This window comes from Brassica napus, chromosome C4, assembly GCF_020379485.1.
Source record: "Brassica napus cultivar Da-Ae chromosome C4, Da-Ae, whole genome shotgun sequence".
Taxonomy (NCBI): domain Eukaryota; kingdom Viridiplantae; phylum Streptophyta; class Magnoliopsida; order Brassicales; family Brassicaceae; genus Brassica; species Brassica napus.
Genome location: NC_063447.1, coordinates 56,189,068 through 56,210,034, shown reverse-complemented (window position 1 = coordinate 56,210,034; position 20,967 = coordinate 56,189,068). Strand labels below are relative to the sequence as shown.

Sequence of the window (20,967 nt, the reverse complement as noted above, 5' to 3'; positions counted from 1 at the left end):
ATGCATTTTAGTGACTTTTTGAAAGATTATTCTAATACCTTGCTCAAAAGTTTAATAGTACATAATTATTCCAATCTTCTTTGGTAACACACATCTGTCATAGTCATCTACTGTCCTTTTTGGGACTTCAACTACGTCGTTTATTCACCGGATTTTGTAATCATTAACGCGACAGTAAGAGACATTAATGCATTGAGGTTATAACACCGTTGTCTGATTTTATTTTTGGAAATGCAAACCAAACAACAAATGAAGGAAACAACTTTTGGTATAGTTTGTTTTACCAAAATAAGGTTTGATAGTTTCAAATGAAGAAATCAGGTATATTTTCAAGATATTTTTCTCAAGCAATGAAGAAAAAAATGTTTGAAGTTTGACCAAAAGACCAAGAAGCTTAAAAGTGTCTATTCAAATTATCTTCTAAAACGGTGTAACCATCCCGGACAGCGATGATTTTTAAAAGATTATTCTAATACCTTGCTCAAATCGTTAATACAATAATTATTCCAATCGTCTTACACTCTTACTACCATACATCCGTCATTTTCACATACTTTTCTTTCTTCACCCCATTTTTTGTTATACGTTTGTTTGTTCGTATTAGATAATATGAGGATATCCTGTATAATTCAAAAAAAAAAAAAAAGATCCATGCTACATATTCCAATGTGGGGTTTTATTTCTTAGATCATTCATTAATGGTTGAGAGAAAAAAAAAATATCGTTTAGTTATGTTCTCCGGGATGAGTTTTGTAGACCGGCCCTAACTAATGTGGTAGTGGAAATTAATGTATCAAAAACTAATGCAACATGTTACAGTTAAGTTCGTTCAAAAGATCTCTGGATACAATGTTTTAGTTTCAGTCACATCTGAGGATGCCAACACCATCTCGTATCAAAGCTTCAGCAGAACTCTTTAGATTGTTCTAATACATGCATGCCAACACCACTTTTCCATCGTTCTCAAGATTCAACGTACGTTTACAAGGAACTGAACCCTTTAGCTCCCGTAAGAATTTGAGGGTTTCTGACTTTCTGTGATCCCTCGGACTCGCCAAAGGAGCCATCTCTTTAATTAGACACACGGTCAAGTTCCTTTGGTGGAGAAATTCAAGTTCTGTTTAAAACTATACTAAACAAAAAAAAAGGAAATTAAAGAAGCTTCCGTATGTCCCAAGTAAACTACACTCAACAAAGTAGTCTTAGATTGATTTAAAACGACGCCGTAGGATCTGAGACAGTTACACTATTTCCTCAAAACGACGCCGTGGTATTTGAGATGGTGGCAGTATCTCCTCTCCTCTTTGCTCCCGAGGGTAAATGCGTCAGATCCTATTATCACAACGTTAACAAATCAGGATCTTGTTATGCTTCCGTTTGTTACGTTACCACATCTGTCCACTCATTTATACTCCCGTTCTGTCCTTTTTAACTGTATACTGCGGGGTTTATTGTATTTTTATATACTTCTGGGGATATTTTAGCATTTATTAGAAATACATGGGTATTAAAAACAATTAAATACAAGTGGAACATCGTCTTCTTCTTTACAAAAAAAAAAGGAAAAAAATAAAAAATCAGTGGACTTTGATGAGCTTCGCTTCAATGGCCGAGTCAACGCGAAATGCTTCGCTTCAGTGGCGGAAACTACCACCGATCATAGCTTTACTCTTGATTCTCCCGATCGTCTCGGGAAGTTACTTCAAACCGTTCAATGTGAGCTACGACCACAGGGCTCTAATCGTCGCCGGGAAACGGCGCATGTTAGTCTCCGCCGGAGTTCACTACCCTCGCGCCACTCCTCAAGTAAACCATCTCTCTCAGTGATTTGATTGATTGATTGATAATGGTTGTGATCATTTTGATTAAATTGTTGAAATTGGATTTTTCAGATGTGGCCTGACCTCATCGCGAAGAGCAAAGAAGGTGGTGCTGACGTGGTTCAGACTTATGTGTTTTGGAGTGGGCATGAGCCTGTTAAGGGTCAGGTTTGCTATATTATATCTCTCTCTGTGTGTCTTCTCTCTATCTCTATATTATGTGAGGTTAAAGGTGGAAACTTTGGAATGTGATGTTTCAGTATAACTTTGAAGGAAGATACGACCTTGTCAAATTTGTGAAGCTTGTTGGATCGAGTGGTCTCTATCTCCATCTTCGCATTGGTCCTTACGTTTGTGCTGAGTGGAACTTTGGGTATTGCCTTCTTACAACTGCTTGTGTCTCTGTTTTTTTTTTGGCCAGCTCTCTTTATTTTATTTTTTTCCCCTTTGATTCTTGTTAGAGGGTTCCCAGTGTGGTTGCGTGATGTCCCTGGCATAGAGTTTCGAACAGACAATGAGCCTTTTAAGGTACATTTCCTTTTCTTAGAGTCTGTTTTAGCTTTGGTTATAATCATATGTTTCTGCTTGATGTTTTGCAGAAGGAGATGCAGAAGTTTGTAACGAAGATTGTGGGTCTGATGCGGGAAGCAAAGATGTTCTGTTGGCAAGGCGGTCCTGTAATCATGCTGCAGGTCTTATGAGTGTTTCTGTATTTTCTGAACGTTATTTCCAAAGCATAGAGTTTTTTTTTTTCCATTTGTACTCTTGCTATAAAGGCTATATATGACGATTCTTATGTTGGTGATATTCTCTCGCATTGACTTTTAGAGATATATGTTTTTTTTTGGCACAGATTGAGAATGAATATGGGGATGTTGAGAAATCGTATGGGCAGAAGGGAAAGGATTACGTCAAATGGGCTGCTAGTATGGCTCTAGGGCTTGGTGCTGGAGTTCCTTGGGTTATGTGCAAGCAAACAGACGCTCCAGAGAATATTGTAATGTTGCTAACTTGACTTTTTCTGGATTAAGATGACTCGCTGAACCTTTCACCAGGCTAATAATTGTATAGAGCCATTTGACGTCTATTTATCTCTTTTCTCTTTAGCTTGATGCATGCAATGGATACTATTGTGATGGTTTTAAACCAAATTCGAAGACCAAGCCAGTACTTTGGACAGAGGATTGGGATGGATGGTATGTTTTTTTTTTCTGTCATGCAGTCTTCTGACAAAGTTTTGCTCTTTTCAAAGAAGTGTGTCTCCTTGAAGTTTTTGTTTCAAGGCCAATGTAACAATTGGCCCTAATTTGTTTCAGAGAATTTTCCTTATTTGGATTGAATGAGTATGTTAGGTTGGATTTTTAAAGGTACACGAAGTGGGGTGGAAGTTTGCCTCACAGACCTGCTGAAGATCTTGCATTTGCAGTCGCAAGATTTTATCAACGCGGAGGAAGCTTTCAAAATTATTACATGGTACAACAATTACACACTAGATGATAATTTTCATTTGCGTCATCATCTTGCTGTTGGATATATCTTTACGGCTGATTCTGAATGATATTCAAAAACAAGGATGATTAGTTCCATGAGTTTCTTCCTTCAGTTGAGAAACTAGTTCCTAACAAGCCGTAGTATTGGCTTTACATCCCTCCCTTAGAACCCCCAAGGCGAGCTATGTAGGAGATAATTACGCAACTTGCTTAAATTGCGTTTGCTCAACTTGATTATAGAATGCCTGTGAACATTCAATGCTTTCACCGGTTTGTGCTGCATATATCAATGAGTCTGTTTTACGGTTGCAGTATTTTGGTGGAACAAACTTTGGTCGAACTTCTGGTGGTCCTTTCTACATTACCAGCTACGATTATGATGCTCCTCTTGATGAATATGGTGGGTGCAAGCTAAGACTAGCAGGAACGCAGATTGCTAAGAAAAATATAGTTACTTATTTATCTAATTAAGTTATGTTTGTCCTATACTAAGGTCTGAGGAGCGAGCCAAAGTGGGGGCATCTAAAGGATCTTCATGCTGCCATAAAACTTTGTGAACCTGCCCTTGTTGCAGCAGATGCACCTCAGTATAAAAAACTGGGATCAAATCAGGAGGTATGCTACTACTCTCAAATGCTTGTTACGTATATAGTTCACTCTTTCTAAGTTATAATTGACCAATGCTGATAGATAAGTTTCCTACCGGTTTGATTGGTACTCTCCTTTGCTTGTCAAAATTTTCACTTGGTTATGATGCCAAGTGTAGTCTTTATTGCCATTTACAGAGTTGACTGATGTACTGAATTAATTACTGGGCCGTTTTTCTATTAGCTTTCTGCATGAAATATGAGGTATTATATTATATATGCTGAAGATTCCGGGTTCTTACTTGTAAATAACGCAATGTCCAGGCACACATATATCATGGAGATGGTGAGACTGGAGGAAAGGTGTGCGCTGCATTTCTCGCAAACATTGATGAGCATAAATCTGCATATGTGAAATTTAATGGCCAATCATATACTTTACCACCTTGGTCAGTTAGTATATTGCCAGACTGTCGACATGTGGCTTACAACACTGCCAAGGTTTGATATTCAGTTTCTACTGGTATTGTAATTGCTTGTGCCGTTTTATCCTTCTTTATTGCGAATACTGCTAGCTGTGTACGAAATCTTAAAAACAGAGCTGTCACTTTGAGAACACTTAGAAGGATTAGTTCTGTTACTGTTGTTTCACTACGACTCTTTGAAACTGCCCAAATATCATCTGCTTTGAACTTGAGTTATCTGTTTTAATCAGGCAATTAGCTTTTTAATTTGCTTCAGATAGTAGTTTTCGTTTTAAGTCTTTCAAGATGGTTCTTGAGATTATCGTTTTCTGTCTGTTCTTGAACAGGTAGGAGCACAGACTTCTGTTAAAACGGTTGAACCTGCTAGGCCTCCTTTAGGTAGTATGTCTATACTGCAAAAAGTCGTGAGTCAGGATAGTGCTTCTTACATTTCGAAATCATGGATGGCTCTGAAAGAGCCAATTGGCATATGGGGTGAAAACAATTTCACTGCCCAAGGATTATTGGAGCATTTGAATGTTACAAAAGACCAGTCTGATTACCTGTGGCATAAGACAAGGTAGCTATGCGTTGTTATCTATTTCGTGATCTAACTAACAACAATCATTTCAAGAAGCTTTTACATCAAAAATTGACTGTTATGCTCTTGCCAGTTCATTATTATAGAGGAGTTTAGTACTGTGAAATCTATAATATTTACTAGTTCTTTGTCTTTTTAGCTGTAATAGCTTTCCTTCTTCTCAACCAAATGTAGAATAAGCGTAACTGAGGATGATATCTCGTTCTGGAAGAAAAATGGAGCTAACCCAACACTGTCAGTTGATAGCATGAGGGATGTGTTGCGTGTGTTTGTAAACAAACAACTCTCAGGTAATTTTTAGCACATTCTCTTGCTTCTTAGGCATATCTGTCATTTTACAAATGGACTGGTCCCATATTGCGTCTGTGTACGGTACCGCTTTTGTGTATATCCTTTACAAGAGGGTTACATTGCTTTCATGAAGTGCAAAGTCTTGGGAGTTATTTTCGGTCATGTTCACTAACTTTGTTCTCCTGCTGAATGGAAGTAAAGGCAGTATTGTTGGACACTGGGTGAAGGCAGAGCAGCCTGTACGTTTTGTGCAAGGAAACAATGATTTACTTCTCTTGACTCAAACAGTTGGCTTACAGGTAAAAATTCTACTACCTATTTTCTTCCTTTTACTTTTCTTCTGACAGCTAACTGTGATCATTTTCGACTTCATGACACAGAATTACGGTGCTTTCTTGGAGAAGGATGGAGCAGGTTTTAGAGGCAAAGCGAAGCTTACTGGCTTCAAGAATGGAGACGTGGACCTGTCAAAATCGTCATGGACCTATCAGGTGTGGATTCTTATTTCTTTCTCTCGTTTTATCTAAAATCTGAAGTTCATTGTGGAAGCATTTGAATGTTTGGGGTTTATTGTAGGTGGGACTGAAGGGAGAGGCTGAGAAAGTATATACTGTTGAATACAATGAAAAAGCTGAGTGGAGTACCTTGGATACCGAAGCTTCACCATCCATCTTTATGTGGTACAAGGTATGTGGAACATGTTGACGTTTTGTTGACTCAATTATCTCTTATTATCATCTTCATGGTTCCTTTTCTTTCCCCTTATTGAACTAGACATACTTCAACACCCCAGACGGAACAGATCCTGTTGTTCTAGATCTGGGAAGTATGGGAAAGGGACAAGCATGGGTCAACGGACACCATATCGGAAGGTACTGGAGTATCATTGCCCAAAAGGATGGATGTGACAAAATTTGTGATTATCGTGGAGCCTACACTTCAGACAAGTGCACAACAAATTGTGGAAAGCCTACTCAAACCAGGTAAATAACTACACAATGACTATTAAAACCCCATTGTACTGATCTAATATCATTGCACAGGTACCATGTACCACGTTCTTGGTTAAAGCCTGACAGTAATCTACTAGTGCTCTTTGAAGAAACCGGGGGAAACCCATTTAAAATCTCGGTTAAGACGGTTACTGCTGGTGTTCTGTGCGGTCAAGTCTCGGAATCTCATTATCCACCTCTGAGGAAATGGTCCACACCAGGTTTCATGAATGGAACAATGTCGATAAACAGTGTGGCACCAGAGATGCATCTGCGTTGTGAAGAAGGGCATGTAATATCATCCATAGAATTTGCTAGCTACGGAACTCCAAGAGGTAGCTGCGAGAAGTTCTCTACCGGGAAATGCCACGCATCCAAATCGTTATCAGTCGTCTCTGAGGTAAATGTTGACATAAATAGCTATAAATTTGATTTTTAGAAATTGTGAAAGATGACTTTAAAAGTTCATTGTTCTCTTCTACAGGCTTGTAAAGGACGCAACAGCTGCTTCATTGAAGTGTCGAATGCTGCATTTCAGAGTGATCCATGTAAAGGAACTTTAAAGACATTAGCGGTTATGGCACGATGCTCGCCTTCTCAGAACACGAGTTGCCTTCGACAGCGTGAAACTGCTTCAGATTGATGAACAACTATTGTTTACATGACTAATATCTTGAAGAAGACCACAGTTTATCAACTAGTAAGAAGAACATTCCTCATCACAAGCTTTTTGCTTTGATCTTTTATCTTTCAGAGACTGAACAGTTGAGTTTGGTCTTGTTCATGTCCAATCTTGTCCACTTGAAACCAATAAACAAGAAACCATCTTGAATGTGTTTCTGCTTGTACAGTTTATTGTTAACACTTGAAAATGTTCGGTAACACAGCTGGGTGTAATGATTTAGATCTAAATCGTTATAAATGCAAATATTTATGTGTGTCCAAGTCATGCATATATATACTAATATTCATTTATTATTTTAAACATCAATTTATTATTCATTTTAAGATATATATGCAAATAATTTGTGTGCGCGCACAATGGCTTAGATCATTCGAATAGCAGTGGAGTGTTTACGGATGGTTGAATGAGTAAATTCTAAGCACGGTATTAACGAGAAGAAGATAAAGGCTAGGGCTTACTACGGGCAACTGAAAGTGTTTGGTCGTTTGAAACAAAGTAATTTTCATTCTTCTCCATCTTTCTTTATATAAACTACAAATTCTGATAATGCGAATTGAAACATGATAAATACTACTATTATCAAGATCTAGACAAACGGGAACAATAGCGAAACATTACAAGAGTCACAACAGCGGTGGTTACCAAAATGCTCGATCTCTTCAGTTCCATTCGTCTGAAAAAATTGGATATCCGGGAGGACAACGTTACGTGATCTAGATGTTTAAGTCCATATGTTTTGCTGTCCAAACGTCCAAGGGGGACCAAATTTTCAACAAAAGGAGATATCACACAAATCTCTGCAGCGATGAAACGAACTTCACCTGTCTCTGGGTAACATTTGAACAACCTCTTGTAACTGTATTGGAAGAAAAGGTTTCCTTTCTTAGAAACCGCCACTGGCCTAGTCCAAAACCATAAAGGGGAAGATGGGTCGTCGTAAGGGTGGTCGAGAGGGAATAAACGTATGGAGTAAATCACGCTCCATGTTTCTTCTGGTGCTTCCGCGCTCCATATCTTCACGTTCCAATGATCGTTCTCAATATAGGTAGCAGCTAAGGCTAGACGCTTTTCAAGGTTTGCTACCTGGAATGATTTTCCGAGTGCTCCTAACGGTAGTCCAACGTCACGCCACTCTTGTGCATGAAGATCCAAAGCTAAAAGTTTTTGATCAGGCAATACTTCTACCCAATAGATGGACCCATTTACACATGTCGACTGTGTTTAAAATGGCGCATGGCGCACCAAGGCGAGACGGTCCAAGCCTTGCGCCTTACGCCATGGCTCAAAAAGGCGCTCGCCATGAAGAACATATTTGTTATGTCTTGGTTTGTCGTGTATTGGAGAAGAAAAGTAAAAAACACTTATGCAACGATTGCTTCACGTAGGAAACACTTAATTTAAATAAGATGCAAGCTTTATTATTCGAAGATAGTTAAACCAAAACAAAATTATTCAAACCGAAAACCCAAAAACAAAGTCTCAAATGTAGAAACCAAAAGATAATATCATATTAAATAACTTAAAACCAATACCTAAAATTCATCTTCAGAAACACCATTATTCTCATCTTCATCATCGTACTCAACATCCTCATACCCAAGGTTATTCAACATGATTCCATATTTTCTTCCTGGATCAACTTCACGAAGTGTAGCACTAGCCCCAGCCTCAGACATTAAAACTGTGATCAAAGGGAAAAAACCAAAGTAAATTACACGTAAAGAGCTTGAGACAAAAACCAGACTGATCATAAGTTATGATCCATAACTAGACTGTGATCACTGACCAAAGATGAGACAGAATGAAGACAAAAAAAGAGAACAAAAAAAAGAAAGTGCAGAGAGTAAAAGACTAACCGTGTGTTGTTAACTCCGACGAAAGCAACCGCAGTACGTTCTAATCTGTGACAAAGGAACACATGAATCTATAAGAAGAATAAGCACAAACAAGATTGAAAAGAGTAGAGACTAGAGAGTTCTAACCTTAAGCAAAAAACCTTGAGATCTATGTTTATGTTGAGTTACGTAACTTGTGTTTTATAAAGCTAGAGTTTTCGTTATTATGACGTTTAAGTTTCCCGAGGCTTAAGGTTTAGATGGCTAAGGTTTAATTATTAATTAAGGTTTGGTTTCATACCTGGTTTAGATACGGTTTACATATAGTCTTCATGGCGCGCCTTTTGCTCGCCTTCTGGCCTAGGCGTCTCCATGGCGCGCGCCTTACGGAACCAACCCTCGCCTAGGAGGTACATGGCGATGGAGCCGTCGCCTGAGTTCGCCTCGCGCCATGGCGCAAAAGGCGAGCGCCATTTTAAACACAGCATGTCGACTTCCTTCTATATCCTATCTCATAAGGAGGCGGACTCAGTCTCTGCCATCTCCCAATGTTAACGTCAAGAATCTCGCAACGGTGAATCTCCCAATGATGGTTAAAGCCCATCCTCACTATTTTATAGCTCCCGCTCACATTGTCTCGCCCGAATCCCATCCTCCAATATCCAGGGAAGACATCAAATAATACAGAATCTGTGGTTTCATGTTTTCAGAGCTATCAATGAATATTTATATATTTCTGATCAAAAAACAAAAACTAAATATATATATTTCTACCTAAGTAATAATTAGCATAACCGGGAAACGGTGGATCTCGGCCAGAAGAGAATCTAAGAAACTCTCCGGTGGAAGGGTTGAAAACATTGACCCATCCTGGTACGGGGATGCAAACTAGACCGTCACATGACAGCGACGGTCGTGAGGTGACATCACACTGTAGATAGACTATCTCGACCTCTTCGTCCTCTTTGAACCACGTTAGGGTTCGGTTTCGGTGGTCTCCTCCTGCCATGATTTTCGTCTTCGTTTGAGCATTCATCATAAGCCTCCTCTCCTCGAACCTCCTCGACTCGAGTATTGACCTCCATTGTTTTGAGACGGTTCTGAATTTGACGATGGATTTCAGTGGCAGTTGAAGGAAGATCTCTTCCAGTAGGTCGGGAACTAGGTACATGGGAATAGGGTTTATCTTCTTCCGCAAGTTATTGGCTAGAATGTTTGTATAAGACAGTAGAGTTTTGTCGTAAACCTAAGTAGGGATGTCAATAGAGCTACCGGACTCGGCCCAAAACCTGTAAATATTTGAATTCAGTCTAGCTCGGTCCGAAAATATTTTAGATTCCGGTCCAGTCTTGCTATAGCGTTTTCGTGTTTTTTTTTTGCTTCTCAAAATAAGTTGTTAAAAACATTGTAAATACTATTTTCACCATTTTAAAACATGCAAGTTTTCAGAAAAAAATAGTTTAAATTTTCGTTCTTCGAATATAAAGCCAGTCTATACAGTTCAAAACCATAATATAAACAAACCAAATTTAATTAACAAAATATATATAATTAAAATTAAATTAAAACTATGTATATAAGAGAACAAACTTTTGTGCTAAACACTGGCAAATTTTCCATACTTTATATTTTGAAAATACATGTTCAACTTAAAGAAGAAGATACATTGTATGGAATTTAGAATCTCACTATCGGATGATCAAACAATGAAGTGCATTCATAACTTCCATATTTTTCTTTGTTAGAGTTTGAAGCAAACCAATATTAAAATATATGTTAATATCAAGAATAGTTCTGATGCAAGAATGATAATATCTAAGTTTTGGATTATTGGACCGACACTAGTCCAAACAGGTTTGATCCGAAAACATCTAAAATCCAAATGGATTTATTTACCCCTAAAATCCCAGGTTTCTGGACTTAAATAACTAAACCCAAGTCTGCTAATTCATAAGGCTAGGCGGGTCATGCTTCGGGACTTCGGTCTTAATTTACGTGTCTAACCTAAGTTTGTTTCTTTTCTCCGACTTTTTTTTTAACTATTTGTTCAACTTTTTTATATATTAAATCTCATCCGTAGGAACAATTTCAATCTCATCAAAACGATTTACCTAAGCTATTATTTACCTAAAAAGAAACTACTATATGATTTACCTAAGCTATGATTAGCATAACGGCGCATCACTGGATATGGCCCGGAAGGGAATCTAAGAAACTCTCCCGTGGAAGGGTTAAAAACGTTGACCCAGCCAGGTATGGGATGCAGACCAGACCGTCACATGACAGCGACGGTCGCGAGGCGACATCAAAGTGTAAGTAGACCATTTCCACCTCTTCGTCTCCTTGGAATCCTTGTGGGATTCGGTTTCGCTCTCCTACTGCCATGATCATCTGCTTCGTTTGAACATTCATGATATGATACGCCTCCTCGACTCGAGTATAGATCTCCATTGTTTTGAATTTTAGGATGGCTTTCAACGACATTCGAGGGAAGATCTCTTCCAGTAGCTCGGGAACGTACATTGGATGGCTTCAAAGATTTTATGTTTTTTCAAAAGTGGCAAAAGACTTTACCAGTAGAGCTAGGCAGCTAGCACCTCCGGGTTAGGTTATCGCATTTTAAACATATAACTTAATAACTTATAAGTTTGTGTTAACATCATGATTCATGGATGTATCACTCGAATCTAAATATGTATAAATGCATGTTGTTAACAAATAACATATAAAATACAGTTGTGTACGTAATTCCATATACATTTACTATGACTGACCGTTTTCATCAATAGTATATTTTTCCATAAATGTAATCTTAAGATAATCGAATTACAATTTGTTTTCATTTTTCTCATGAAATGAAAAAATGAAAAATACAGGAATATTAAATACTCCCTCTGTTTCATAAAAAAATGTCATTTGACATTTTTTACACAGATTAAGAAAATGATTGAAATGCATTAAAAGTTCTTATTAATTACACATATTCAACCAATAGTATTTGAGATAAATGAAATTATTTATAAAATCAATGCATTTATAATTAATTTTAAACTGAAAGTTGCATTAGATTTCTAAAATGACTCTCTTTTTGTAACAAGAAAAAAATTATAAAGTAATATTTAATATGAAACAGGTTATTAATATGAAAAATTATGAATCATATCCCCCCCCCCCCCCCATTCCCCCCCCCCCCCCCCCCCCCCATTCTCCTTCCGAAATCTCTTCGTTGATTTCTACCTTGGAGTATTCCATTAATCTTTAATAATTTCAAACTTTCGAATTCGTATATGGATTTGCCTGAGTTTTATTACAAAACTGAGGGTACTTGGGAGAGCACCCCCATGCATGATTCGCACGCATAGCATCATAGCTTATAACATTCTCCGCGCTATTTTCTTGGGATGAAACATCCTCCGTGCTTATCGTAATCCCCTCGAAAACTAGAATAATTGATAGAACGAGATACAAAACCGAGATCGTCTTCAACGTCGCCATGAATCTTTAAGAAGAAGAAGTGACCTAAATGGGTTTTCACTTAGTTTTGTTTATTCACTTGCTTCTTCTTTTTTGTAGATTTCGAAGTTTCTGTTGGTGCTTTATATAATGGTTGATTTTGTACGCTAAATAAAGTTAATAGTTTAAGAGGGTTCCTTAGTTACGTAATTTCAGCAAGAACTTAGTTTTACAATTATAGCTACTGTTTGTTAGTTTTAACAAGAAAAAAAAGATTATTGTTATTAGTTTAAATAGTGCATTCTAGGCAAGGGCATTCGGGGTTCCAATCGGGTTTCGGTTTAATCCAATCGGGTTTCGGTTTTTCGGGTTTATCAAAATCAGTCTCATTCGGGTTATATGAAAATTCGGTTCGGGACCGGTTCGGGTTCTATCGGATTCGGGTCGGGATTAGTAAATCTTCAAAGAACCGGTACAACCCGATGTATTTTCGGGTTCGGATCCCAATCGGTTCTTCGGTTTAAATGTACATGATTTATATCTACTTTGTAACTAAAAAGTAAGTAAAATCGGTTCTTCGGTTTTAAAATATTTGATTTGTACCTATTTTGTAACCAAAACATAAAGAAAATTGGTTCAAAAAAAAAAAAGGAACAGCAAATGTGATCATTCAAAATCAAGTGAAAGGTAAACATAGTTATTGATCGAAAGAAAACCAAATAAATGAAAGTATAAAACGAAAACCAAGTTCTCACGGAATGAAAAACATTATTCAATGAAAACAAAACCAAAATTTAAAAACTTCAACCTTCAACCGCCACCTTCAACAATCAATCTTCATATAATAGATAATTATTTTAGATGTTCAATATATTTTGAATACATATTAGGAATTGAGATCATGTTTGGTACAAATTATTTTTGGAAATTTTGAATGTTTCGGGTTCTATCGGGTATCCATTTAGGTTCAGGTTCAGTTCGGATAATACTCATAACCCGAAATAGCACAAAACAAGATCCATTCGGTATTTATGCCGGGTTCGGATCGGTTTGGATTCATTTTTATCGGATCGGGTTCGGTTCGAATTTTTGGGTTCGGTTTATTTGCACAGCCCTAGTGCATTCGTAAAGATATATGTGGACGTTAGATTCACAATAGGTCTTTCTGGTTATGAATACAGAACAGGATGTATCATGTATGGCTGTTAATATCCAAATTTTCAACTCACTGGAACTAAGGGTTCAGATTGGTTGATGGTTAAATTTACTCACAAATTTAACATATTTTGACATCTCTACTGAAAGTACGACACTAGATATCTTTAAAATTTGGTGTCAGTCAAGTCACAAAGTAATTATTCTCACTACACAAAAGAATGCATCTAATTTAAGTGAATTATAACAAAAACAGCCGTTTGAGAGGATTTTGTTCATTAGTAATCTGTTTCTTCAACTCGTTTTTGTGTTCTACATTTTCACCGATTTAACCAGAAACTTGGTAGACCGGTTAAAGAAATGTTGAAATTTCTCGAGTAGTAACAAAGATCATAGTTTGTGTAGCTTATACTCCCTCTGTTCTCGAAAATAAGATTTTATTCACGCTTATTAAAAATTTAATAAATGTTAATAATTTAATTTATTGTTTACTTTATTATAAACTTTCCAATAACTTTCGACTAATAAAATTTAATCAATTCAAATATTCTCAATTAATGTTTCCTAAAAATATAAAAAAATACCTTAACAATATAAAAATAATATAGAAAATCTATTTTTGTGGAATAAAAAAAAACCTAAAACATCTTATTTTCGGGAACAAGAGAGAGTATATGTTTTCGAACAAAACTAATCACATAATCCACATGAATGTATTTGACCAAAAAAAAAATCCACATGAATGTAAACGTAAGAAGTCAAAGTTTGACCATTTAAAATCCAGACAGAGTTAGAACTGTACGATAAAGAGACAGATTTGTTCGGGTATCAATATTCCTGTTCTGAAATTTTAATTATTCAAACCACAACTACCGAGATAGAGAAAACTGACTGTTATTAATTTCCTCGACAATACGAACTAAAATCAACCGGACAACAACGTTTCAGACAATAAGATGCAACAACAACTACAAACCAGAAATTACAAGTCTAATAATGAAAAATTTTAATAGTTTAAAAAGTCTTTTAAATTAAAAAAGGCCTAAAAATATCTTCCTTGTTCCGGCGAGATTAGCCACCACCTTGTTCGGTGACAAGATCAATGATATCTCCTTCTTCCATCATCAGCTGTGATAAATAATTATAGTAATTAACCTTGAATCGGCAAAAATTACAAGGGTTAAAAATGGGAAGGGGAGGGTGAAATTTTAAATTTAAAAAAGGAACCTGAGCAGGAGTTTGTCGTGGCTTGAGCTCTTTACGACCGAAGATGAATCTGACAGTGTCTTTCTCAAAGTTTCTCTTGGTGCAGCATGCATCCATCAGTTTCTTCATATGTGCATTATAACCAATCTTATAAACATCCTCTCTTCCATCCTTGTTTAAAACACATGTGAGAGTTTCAATTTAGTTCTTGTTATAAATAATAGAGTTTCTAAATAATATCAAGAATTTTTTAAAACAAAATGTTGTAACCACTATTCTTTTAACTTAAAAAAAGCATAGAAGATGATATTCTTCTGTTTAAGGAAAGTTAGCCAGATCGAGCAGGAGCAAGAGCATAAGAGAAGTTTCTATTTAAGGAAAGAGAACACACAACACTAAAATCTCAGGGCAGCTATCTTGAGAAAATGCAGAGAGAAAGAGACCTGTTGGGTCTTGACCTTGAGGGTAATCTTCCTTTGGGGAGTAAGAGATCGAGACTTTGATGCAGTAGAAGCAGAGATCGTCGTTGAGGAACTCACCATTGTTGTGTCAACACTAAAAGCAAACTAAAAGAGTGAACAAACCTTATCTCTGTACTCTAATTTAGAGGTTTCTTGGTTTTTAGAGAGAGAGAACAGAGTAAAAAGAAAAGTGAGATGCTGAGGAAAGTTAAAGAGAGCTTTTGAGCATTAAAAGACGATCCTCGCACAAGACTACTATTGGTCCACCATTCTCTCTTTTTTACTTTTCCCTTTTTACCCTTGGTCTTGTGTTTTGTTGTTGCCTTTGAGTCATCAACATCATGCATTGTTACACATCCCAACACTCAACAGTGCGTTGAAACTTGTACGAGTCACATGAAAAATGCTCATAAAGTACAAATTCAAACATATTTCAAATGATACAAAAAGGGGGAAAAACAAAACAAAAAAAGTGATACATCTGTTAGAACTTATAAGAAACTAGACTAAGCTTTCGTTTATTCTCCACTTCTATAACATCACACCTAGAGAGATGAGTCTCATCCTAAAGAGAATGCCCATGTCTAAAACTTCTCTAACGAATAAATAATCTGACCTTTTTTAACCTCCACAAAGTGTTGTCTTGAGAAGATGTAAGAGACATTGAAGCTGTGTTAGAACTGAGAAGTAATGGATCAATCTACAAGAGGAGAAAACAGTGTTGAATATCCGATCATCATCCTTATTTTGTCGTCATCGTCATCATCAAGAATATATAAAATCTGGCGACTGGATGATCCTGATCAGCTCCTTGAGGTTAGCTAGAACCTGACGTGGTCCTAGACTACTTTCTCCCACAAAATTCAGGAGCTGCTCGATGTTCTGTGATGTGATACTATGGTTAGATGAAGGAGAAGTAGATATGCCATTTGTCTCTAACTTTCTTTTAACTAACCTTGTTTAATAAGAAGACAGCGTAGGCAGCTCGAGTTGTATCTTGACCATCCAGAAACAGAGGGAACTCTACAAATTTAGCATTTTCGGAAAGTGTGGAAACTGGAGACATATCAGAAGCTGAAGGCTCGATGTAAGGCGCATAGTCCAGAATATATGTTTTGGAACCACCTAAGCGCAAAGGATAACGAATAGGCACTCCGAAGAAAGGAGCTAACAGAGACACGGCCTGCAAAATCCAAGCAAGGAAGCCTTTAGAACTCTCAAGTAGCGAGGAAAAAGAATGGAACACACATACATGAGCTACATATCCTAGGGCAGTAGCTGACTTCTGAACTTCTTTCTTGTCAGTGAAGAAGCTCATCTTTGTAAACGGGGCCATACTAAAAGGCAACCCCAAAATTCTCACGGATCCTTGACTCACAGGCTTAGTTCCTACTAATCTACTGCCACCTGGAAACGATTCCAGTTCTTGGTCTTGCGAAGGTCCAGCCTCGATCTTCAAAGGGTAGATAAATGAAACTTGAGATACCATGTACTGCTGCCTCTTTCTCAGCTTATTCGTTACAGTCTTTAGATGAGCATAACCACTCTCTCCTTCTAGTTGGCAGTTTGATTCCTGCAACAGAACAAGGAAGCTTAAATAAAGTATCTATGATTCAATCATTCCCCAATTGAACCTACAGCAGAAAATCAGTTTGCCTTCTAGAGACAACTGTCATCAAATCATTTACTCATAATAGAACAACGAGACAGTTGAATGAAGAAAACTTAAGTTGAACAACGCAAATAGACACACAAATAGCCAAACAGCATAGTCCAATATAATACATTTGCCTTCCGAAAAAGCTTATTACCTGTAATTTGCTTTTAGCGATGGAAAGAGTTGTGCCACCAACTAGCAAAGACCTAACTTCAGCACTGAGATCATCCTCTTTCTTTTTAAGATCTTGCTCAGTAACTTTGCAAGTAACTGACGTCTTGTCAACCATCAATTTCTTTGCTTCCAGCCTCTGACGCATCTCTTCAAGTTCATTAGTACGTCTCAGTGATTCAGCACTAACCTGCCCGAAATTTAGCCGCCCGCTAATCCGCGGGCTAATCAATTAAAGCTCATCGAGTAGACAACGTAAGAGATAATAAAAGCAAGATGCCTCACAATAAAAGCCTCAAACGTTAACAACTAAGCAATGCATCAAAAACAATAAGACTACACAACAAAAAGGCTATAGCTTTGAATGAGTTTCTAGTTAACCTTCATCCACATTCCTTAATACAATGCCAAAAATTGATGCTTTCTAATCAAAACCAGACAAAGCTCAAAAAGAAGAACACATGGGTTAAGAGAAAGAAACCTGAATAAGAGACTCGAGTTTTGGTTGTAGGGTCATCTTCTTCTCTGTGGCTAACTTCAGAGCTGAAGAGAGACTCCATAACCGAGTGAGCTCATTGTCGAATTCTTCCCACTCGATAACCTTCACATCTTCTTCTCGATCACCTCTTGACGAACTTGGCTCCGTTTCTCTTTCCATCAACAATTGTCTCGGAAACTACGCAGCGGAATCAAGTCTTCGAATCTCATCACTACGATGGATCGGAATCGGATGAGAGAACTAAATCAATCGGCGACGATTGGTTCAATTTACGAAGGCAAAACGAATGAGAGATCGATTTGTAGAATCAAATTATGCAGGGATGAAGAAGCTTCTCAGGCTTGATTCGTCCTCTGAATTTTTTTTTTGAAGTTTAGGCGAGAGAGAGAGAGAGAGAGAATCTACCGGGTCGGATATTTACGGGCGGGTATTTGGTAAAGACCAGTTACGGACCGTTGGATCCACGATTTAACTGAATTCTGAAAAGCATGATTCTTTAACCAAAAGTTGTTTGTGCCAAACCAATACTTTTCCTACCGGTTATTTCGATTTCGAACGGTTATCATGTTCTTATTGTCTGATCAAATTTGGATATCTCAAATTCTCAATCATACAACTTAGGAACTAGAAAGAGACATGTTGTAACTATCTATCTTAATTTACAATTCCATTTTGAGTATTTCTAACTTATATCTCTATTGTTTTTTTTTCAACAACATTACATACTCATATTGACTCCGTAAACAACACCGGAAGATATTGATCCATGTGAACGACGAAATACGTTTGTTTCCTAACACTGCGTGCTAGTTTATCCGCCTTTGTATTTTGCGTCCTTGGTACATATATAATCTCTGATCGTGTGAAGCTCTCTTTCAGACTCTTGATATCTTCCAAATAACTTGCAAAAGCTGGCCATTCTTCTGGTTCCGAAACCATCTTCACCAATTGAGAACAATCCGTTGCAAACGTAACATGAAATTATCGTAAATTCCTCATACATTTAGTCCATAGTAGTGCCTCCATCTCTGCATGCAAGGGAGTTAAAGAAGCCCATACATTCCTTGGTCCCATCAGACCCTCAAATCTTTCTAAAGTACTGAACCAACCCTGACCAGAGAACATATTCCCCTCTTTCCATGATCCATCTATAAAACACCATCTTCCAGGAATTGACGTAAGAGTCTTTGCCTGAACATGTGTTCCCATCTTCTGGTCATTCAAAAGATGTGCTTCTGCCCAGAGTGTGGGTTCCGTTTCTGCCAATTTAAAAGTGTCCCTAGAATCCATATCCAGATTACTAAAAACCTTATTATTTCTTCATTTCCAAATGTACCAAAGTATCCAAGCAAATTGATGACCCCCATCGGTGGAGCAACTCTCCAGAATAGGTGATCCATATTTGTAAATAGAGAACTTTTTGGGAAAATAACTGGATTTGTTGGTATCTTTGACAGAGCTCAAACCTGAATTGCTGGAAGACACTCAAAGAACACATGGTTAACCGACTCCTCATCCGCTCCACATCTTGCACAACATATATCTCCTTGCATCCCTCGCGCCTGCAAATTCTTCTTAACTGCTACATACCCTGAAACCAATTGCCAAAGAAAATATTTTATTTTTGGTGGGCACCGTATTTTCCAACAAAATGCCTTCAGAACATCAATTGTAGGTCCAATTAATAATGGTGATCTTTCCCTATCCGGGTAAATCCTCTCTACTTGATATCCTGATTTAACTGTAAATTTTTCATTATTTGTGAAATGTCATCCTTCCCTATCTACCATCTGGTTTCTGCTCAGTGGTATAATTTCTATGATTTTCACATCCTGTGGGTCTACCAAAGTCCGAATAACCTGCAAATTCCATCTTCGCGAAGTGGAATCAATAAGGGAATCCACTGTAAGGTCTGGATACAAATTGTGTTGATTTTTATTGGCTGGTCTCGGGCGAGTGGTTGGCAGCCAATGATCGTTCCATACAGATATAGAGGATCATGTTCCCACCCTTTTGATTAGTCCTTTGTTTACTAGAGATCTAACAGATACAATACTCCTCCAGCCGTATGACGGAGAGTATGATCGAATCGGTTCAAGGGGTGAGGCGTTCCTATAATATCTACCCTTGAAAACTCGAGAAAATAAAGTGTTTGGCTTTTCTATTAGCCTCCACAACTGCTTACCAAGCATTGCTGTATTGAAATCAGTTATATCCTTGAAACCTAATCCCCCGTCTTCCTTGCTGACACATACTTTGTCTCATGATTTCCAATTTCCAATGTAATCCTCTTGTACTACCCCCAGGACTCCACCAAAATTGTGCTACTGCACTCGTCAATTTTTTTCCAGTTGCCTTAGGTAAGCGTTAACAAGACATCGTATGGTTCGGCAGTGCCGTAATCGCTGATTTGATGATCACTTCCTTTCCTCCTTTTGTGAAAAATTTAAAAGTCCAGCCATTGACCCTATTATTTAGGCGATCCTGCACAAAACCAAAAACTTGAATCTTAGAACAGCCAAGATTTTCCGGTAATCCTAAGTAAGATCCCATTCCTCCCAAATTCTATATACCAAAAATATTTCTTAACTCATATCTGATCGAATCCTCAATCTTATGTCCAAATTGAATTGAAGACTATTCAAAATTTACCAGTTGACCAGAAACCACCTCGTATTCCTTTAAAATCCTGAGAATAGTATTACATTCTTCCCTTTGAGCTTTGCAGAAGAACAAACTATCATCCGCAAAAAGCAGATGGGATATCGATGGGCATGCTCTGGCTACCTTAATTCCTGTTAACTATTTTTCTCTCTCCGTCTTCCTAATATTTGCAATCAGCGCCTCTGTGCACAAAATAAATAAATAGGGGGATAACGGATCTCCTTGTCGTAAACCTTTATGTGGCACAATGAGACCTCGTGGGTGTCCATTTAGGAGGATCATATATTGAACCGACGATTTACACTCCATCATTAATTTAATCCAATGATGGTAGAAGCCCATCTTCTGCAGTAATGCCTTAATAAATTCTCATTATATCCTATCATACGCTTTATTTATATCCGTTTTAACCGCCATATACTTTTCTTGACACGCTTTATTAGTCCATAATCCATGAAACATTTCCTGAGCTATAAGAATATTGTCAGAGATCAAACGACCTGCCAGAAATACCGATTGAGTCTCCGAGACGAGAGAGTGTAAATCGATTTTCAACCGCAGACATAAAACCTTTGAAATTATTTTATATCCTACATTACATAGACTGATTGGCCGTATTCCGTCATCCTTGTAGGTCGTTCTGTCTTTGGAATCATACAGATATGAGTAATATTTAACCTTAAATCCATTTCACCCGATACCAGAAAATTTGTCACCATCTCCACCAGATCACTCTTAATAATATGCCATGAGTGTTGAAAGGAAAGAGTTGTCATGCCATCCGAGCCTAGTGCTTTTTCTGGATGCATCATGAATAGAGCCTCTCTAACCTCTTCCTCAGTCGCAATTGTCACTAACTGTTGGTTCATCTGAGGAGTAATCTCCGGTGTTATCTCTGATAGAAAATTGTCAAAATCTGATGGGGAGGTGGTACTA

The 20,967-nt window shown here is 37.6% G+C and overlaps 4 protein-coding genes across 8 annotated transcripts; 1 reads left to right on the top strand and 3 right to left on the bottom strand.

The window, feature by feature from the left end:
• Positions 1-1,544: 1,544 nt before the first annotated feature.
• Positions 1,545-7,190, top strand: LOC106353639 (beta-galactosidase 9). Of its 2 annotated transcripts, none has more exons than XM_048754966.1 (19): positions 1,545-1,806; positions 1,893-1,983; positions 2,081-2,193; positions 2,282-2,348; positions 2,420-2,512; positions 2,674-2,817; positions 2,928-3,016; positions 3,188-3,293; positions 3,623-3,710; positions 3,804-3,925; positions 4,222-4,398; positions 4,709-4,941; positions 5,137-5,252; positions 5,455-5,552; positions 5,634-5,744; positions 5,830-5,940; positions 6,028-6,236; positions 6,297-6,645; positions 6,730-7,190. In XM_048754966.1, exons 2-19 carry the CDS (start codon positions 1,951-1,953, stop codon positions 6,886-6,888), a joined length of 2,418 nt encoding a protein of 805 aa, XP_048610923.1. In that variant the 5' UTR covers positions 1,545-1,806; positions 1,893-1,950; the 3' UTR covers positions 6,889-7,190. The 2 variants fall into 2 exon arrangements, with proteins under 2 accessions (XP_048610923.1, XP_013648864.1); XM_013793410.3 differs by having other exon boundaries at positions 1,893-1,988.
• A 213-nt stretch (positions 7,191-7,403) lies between these two features.
• LOC106427662 (F-box/LRR-repeat protein At2g43260-like) lies at positions 7,404-10,119 on the bottom strand. Its single transcript, XM_048754967.1, has 3 exons — positions 9,561-10,119; positions 9,254-9,455; positions 7,404-8,140 (listed from the first exon to the last, which is right to left on the bottom strand). The coding sequence occupies exons 1-3, from the start codon at positions 9,934-9,936 to the stop codon at positions 7,510-7,512; spliced, it is 1,209 nt and encodes a 402-aa protein (XP_048610924.1). The 5' UTR covers positions 9,937-10,119; the 3' UTR covers positions 7,404-7,509.
• Positions 10,120-14,251: 4,132 nt separating this feature from the next.
• Positions 14,252-15,336, bottom strand: LOC106427614 (small ubiquitin-related modifier 5-like). 2 transcript variants are annotated; one of them, XM_048754965.1, is made up of 3 exons: positions 15,023-15,336; positions 14,601-14,750; positions 14,252-14,528 (listed from the first exon to the last, which is right to left on the bottom strand). In XM_048754965.1, exons 1-3 carry the CDS (start codon positions 15,119-15,121, stop codon positions 14,445-14,447), a joined length of 333 nt encoding a protein of 110 aa, XP_048610922.1. In that variant the 5' UTR covers positions 15,122-15,336; the 3' UTR covers positions 14,252-14,444. The 2 variants fall into 2 exon arrangements, with proteins under 2 accessions (XP_048610922.1, XP_013723787.1); XM_013868333.3 differs by having other exon boundaries at positions 14,252-14,501.
• Positions 15,337-15,432: 96 nt separating this feature from the next.
• Positions 15,433-17,771, bottom strand: LOC111215081 (UV radiation resistance-associated gene protein-like). 3 transcript variants are annotated; one of them, XM_022718271.2, is made up of 5 exons: positions 17,350-17,765; positions 16,852-17,058; positions 16,293-16,613; positions 15,996-16,223; positions 15,433-15,922 (listed from the first exon to the last, which is right to left on the bottom strand). In XM_022718271.2, the coding sequence occupies exons 1-5, from the start codon at positions 17,524-17,526 to the stop codon at positions 15,806-15,808; spliced, it is 1,050 nt and encodes a 349-aa protein (XP_022573992.1). In that variant the 5' UTR covers positions 17,527-17,765; the 3' UTR covers positions 15,433-15,805. The 3 variants fall into 3 exon arrangements, with proteins under 3 accessions (XP_022573992.1, XP_022573991.1, XP_022573993.1); XM_022718270.2 differs by having other exon boundaries at positions 15,996-16,613; positions 17,350-17,771; XM_022718272.2 differs by having other exon boundaries at positions 15,996-16,613; positions 16,852-17,080; positions 17,350-17,763.
• Positions 17,772-20,967: the final 3,196 nt, after the last annotated feature.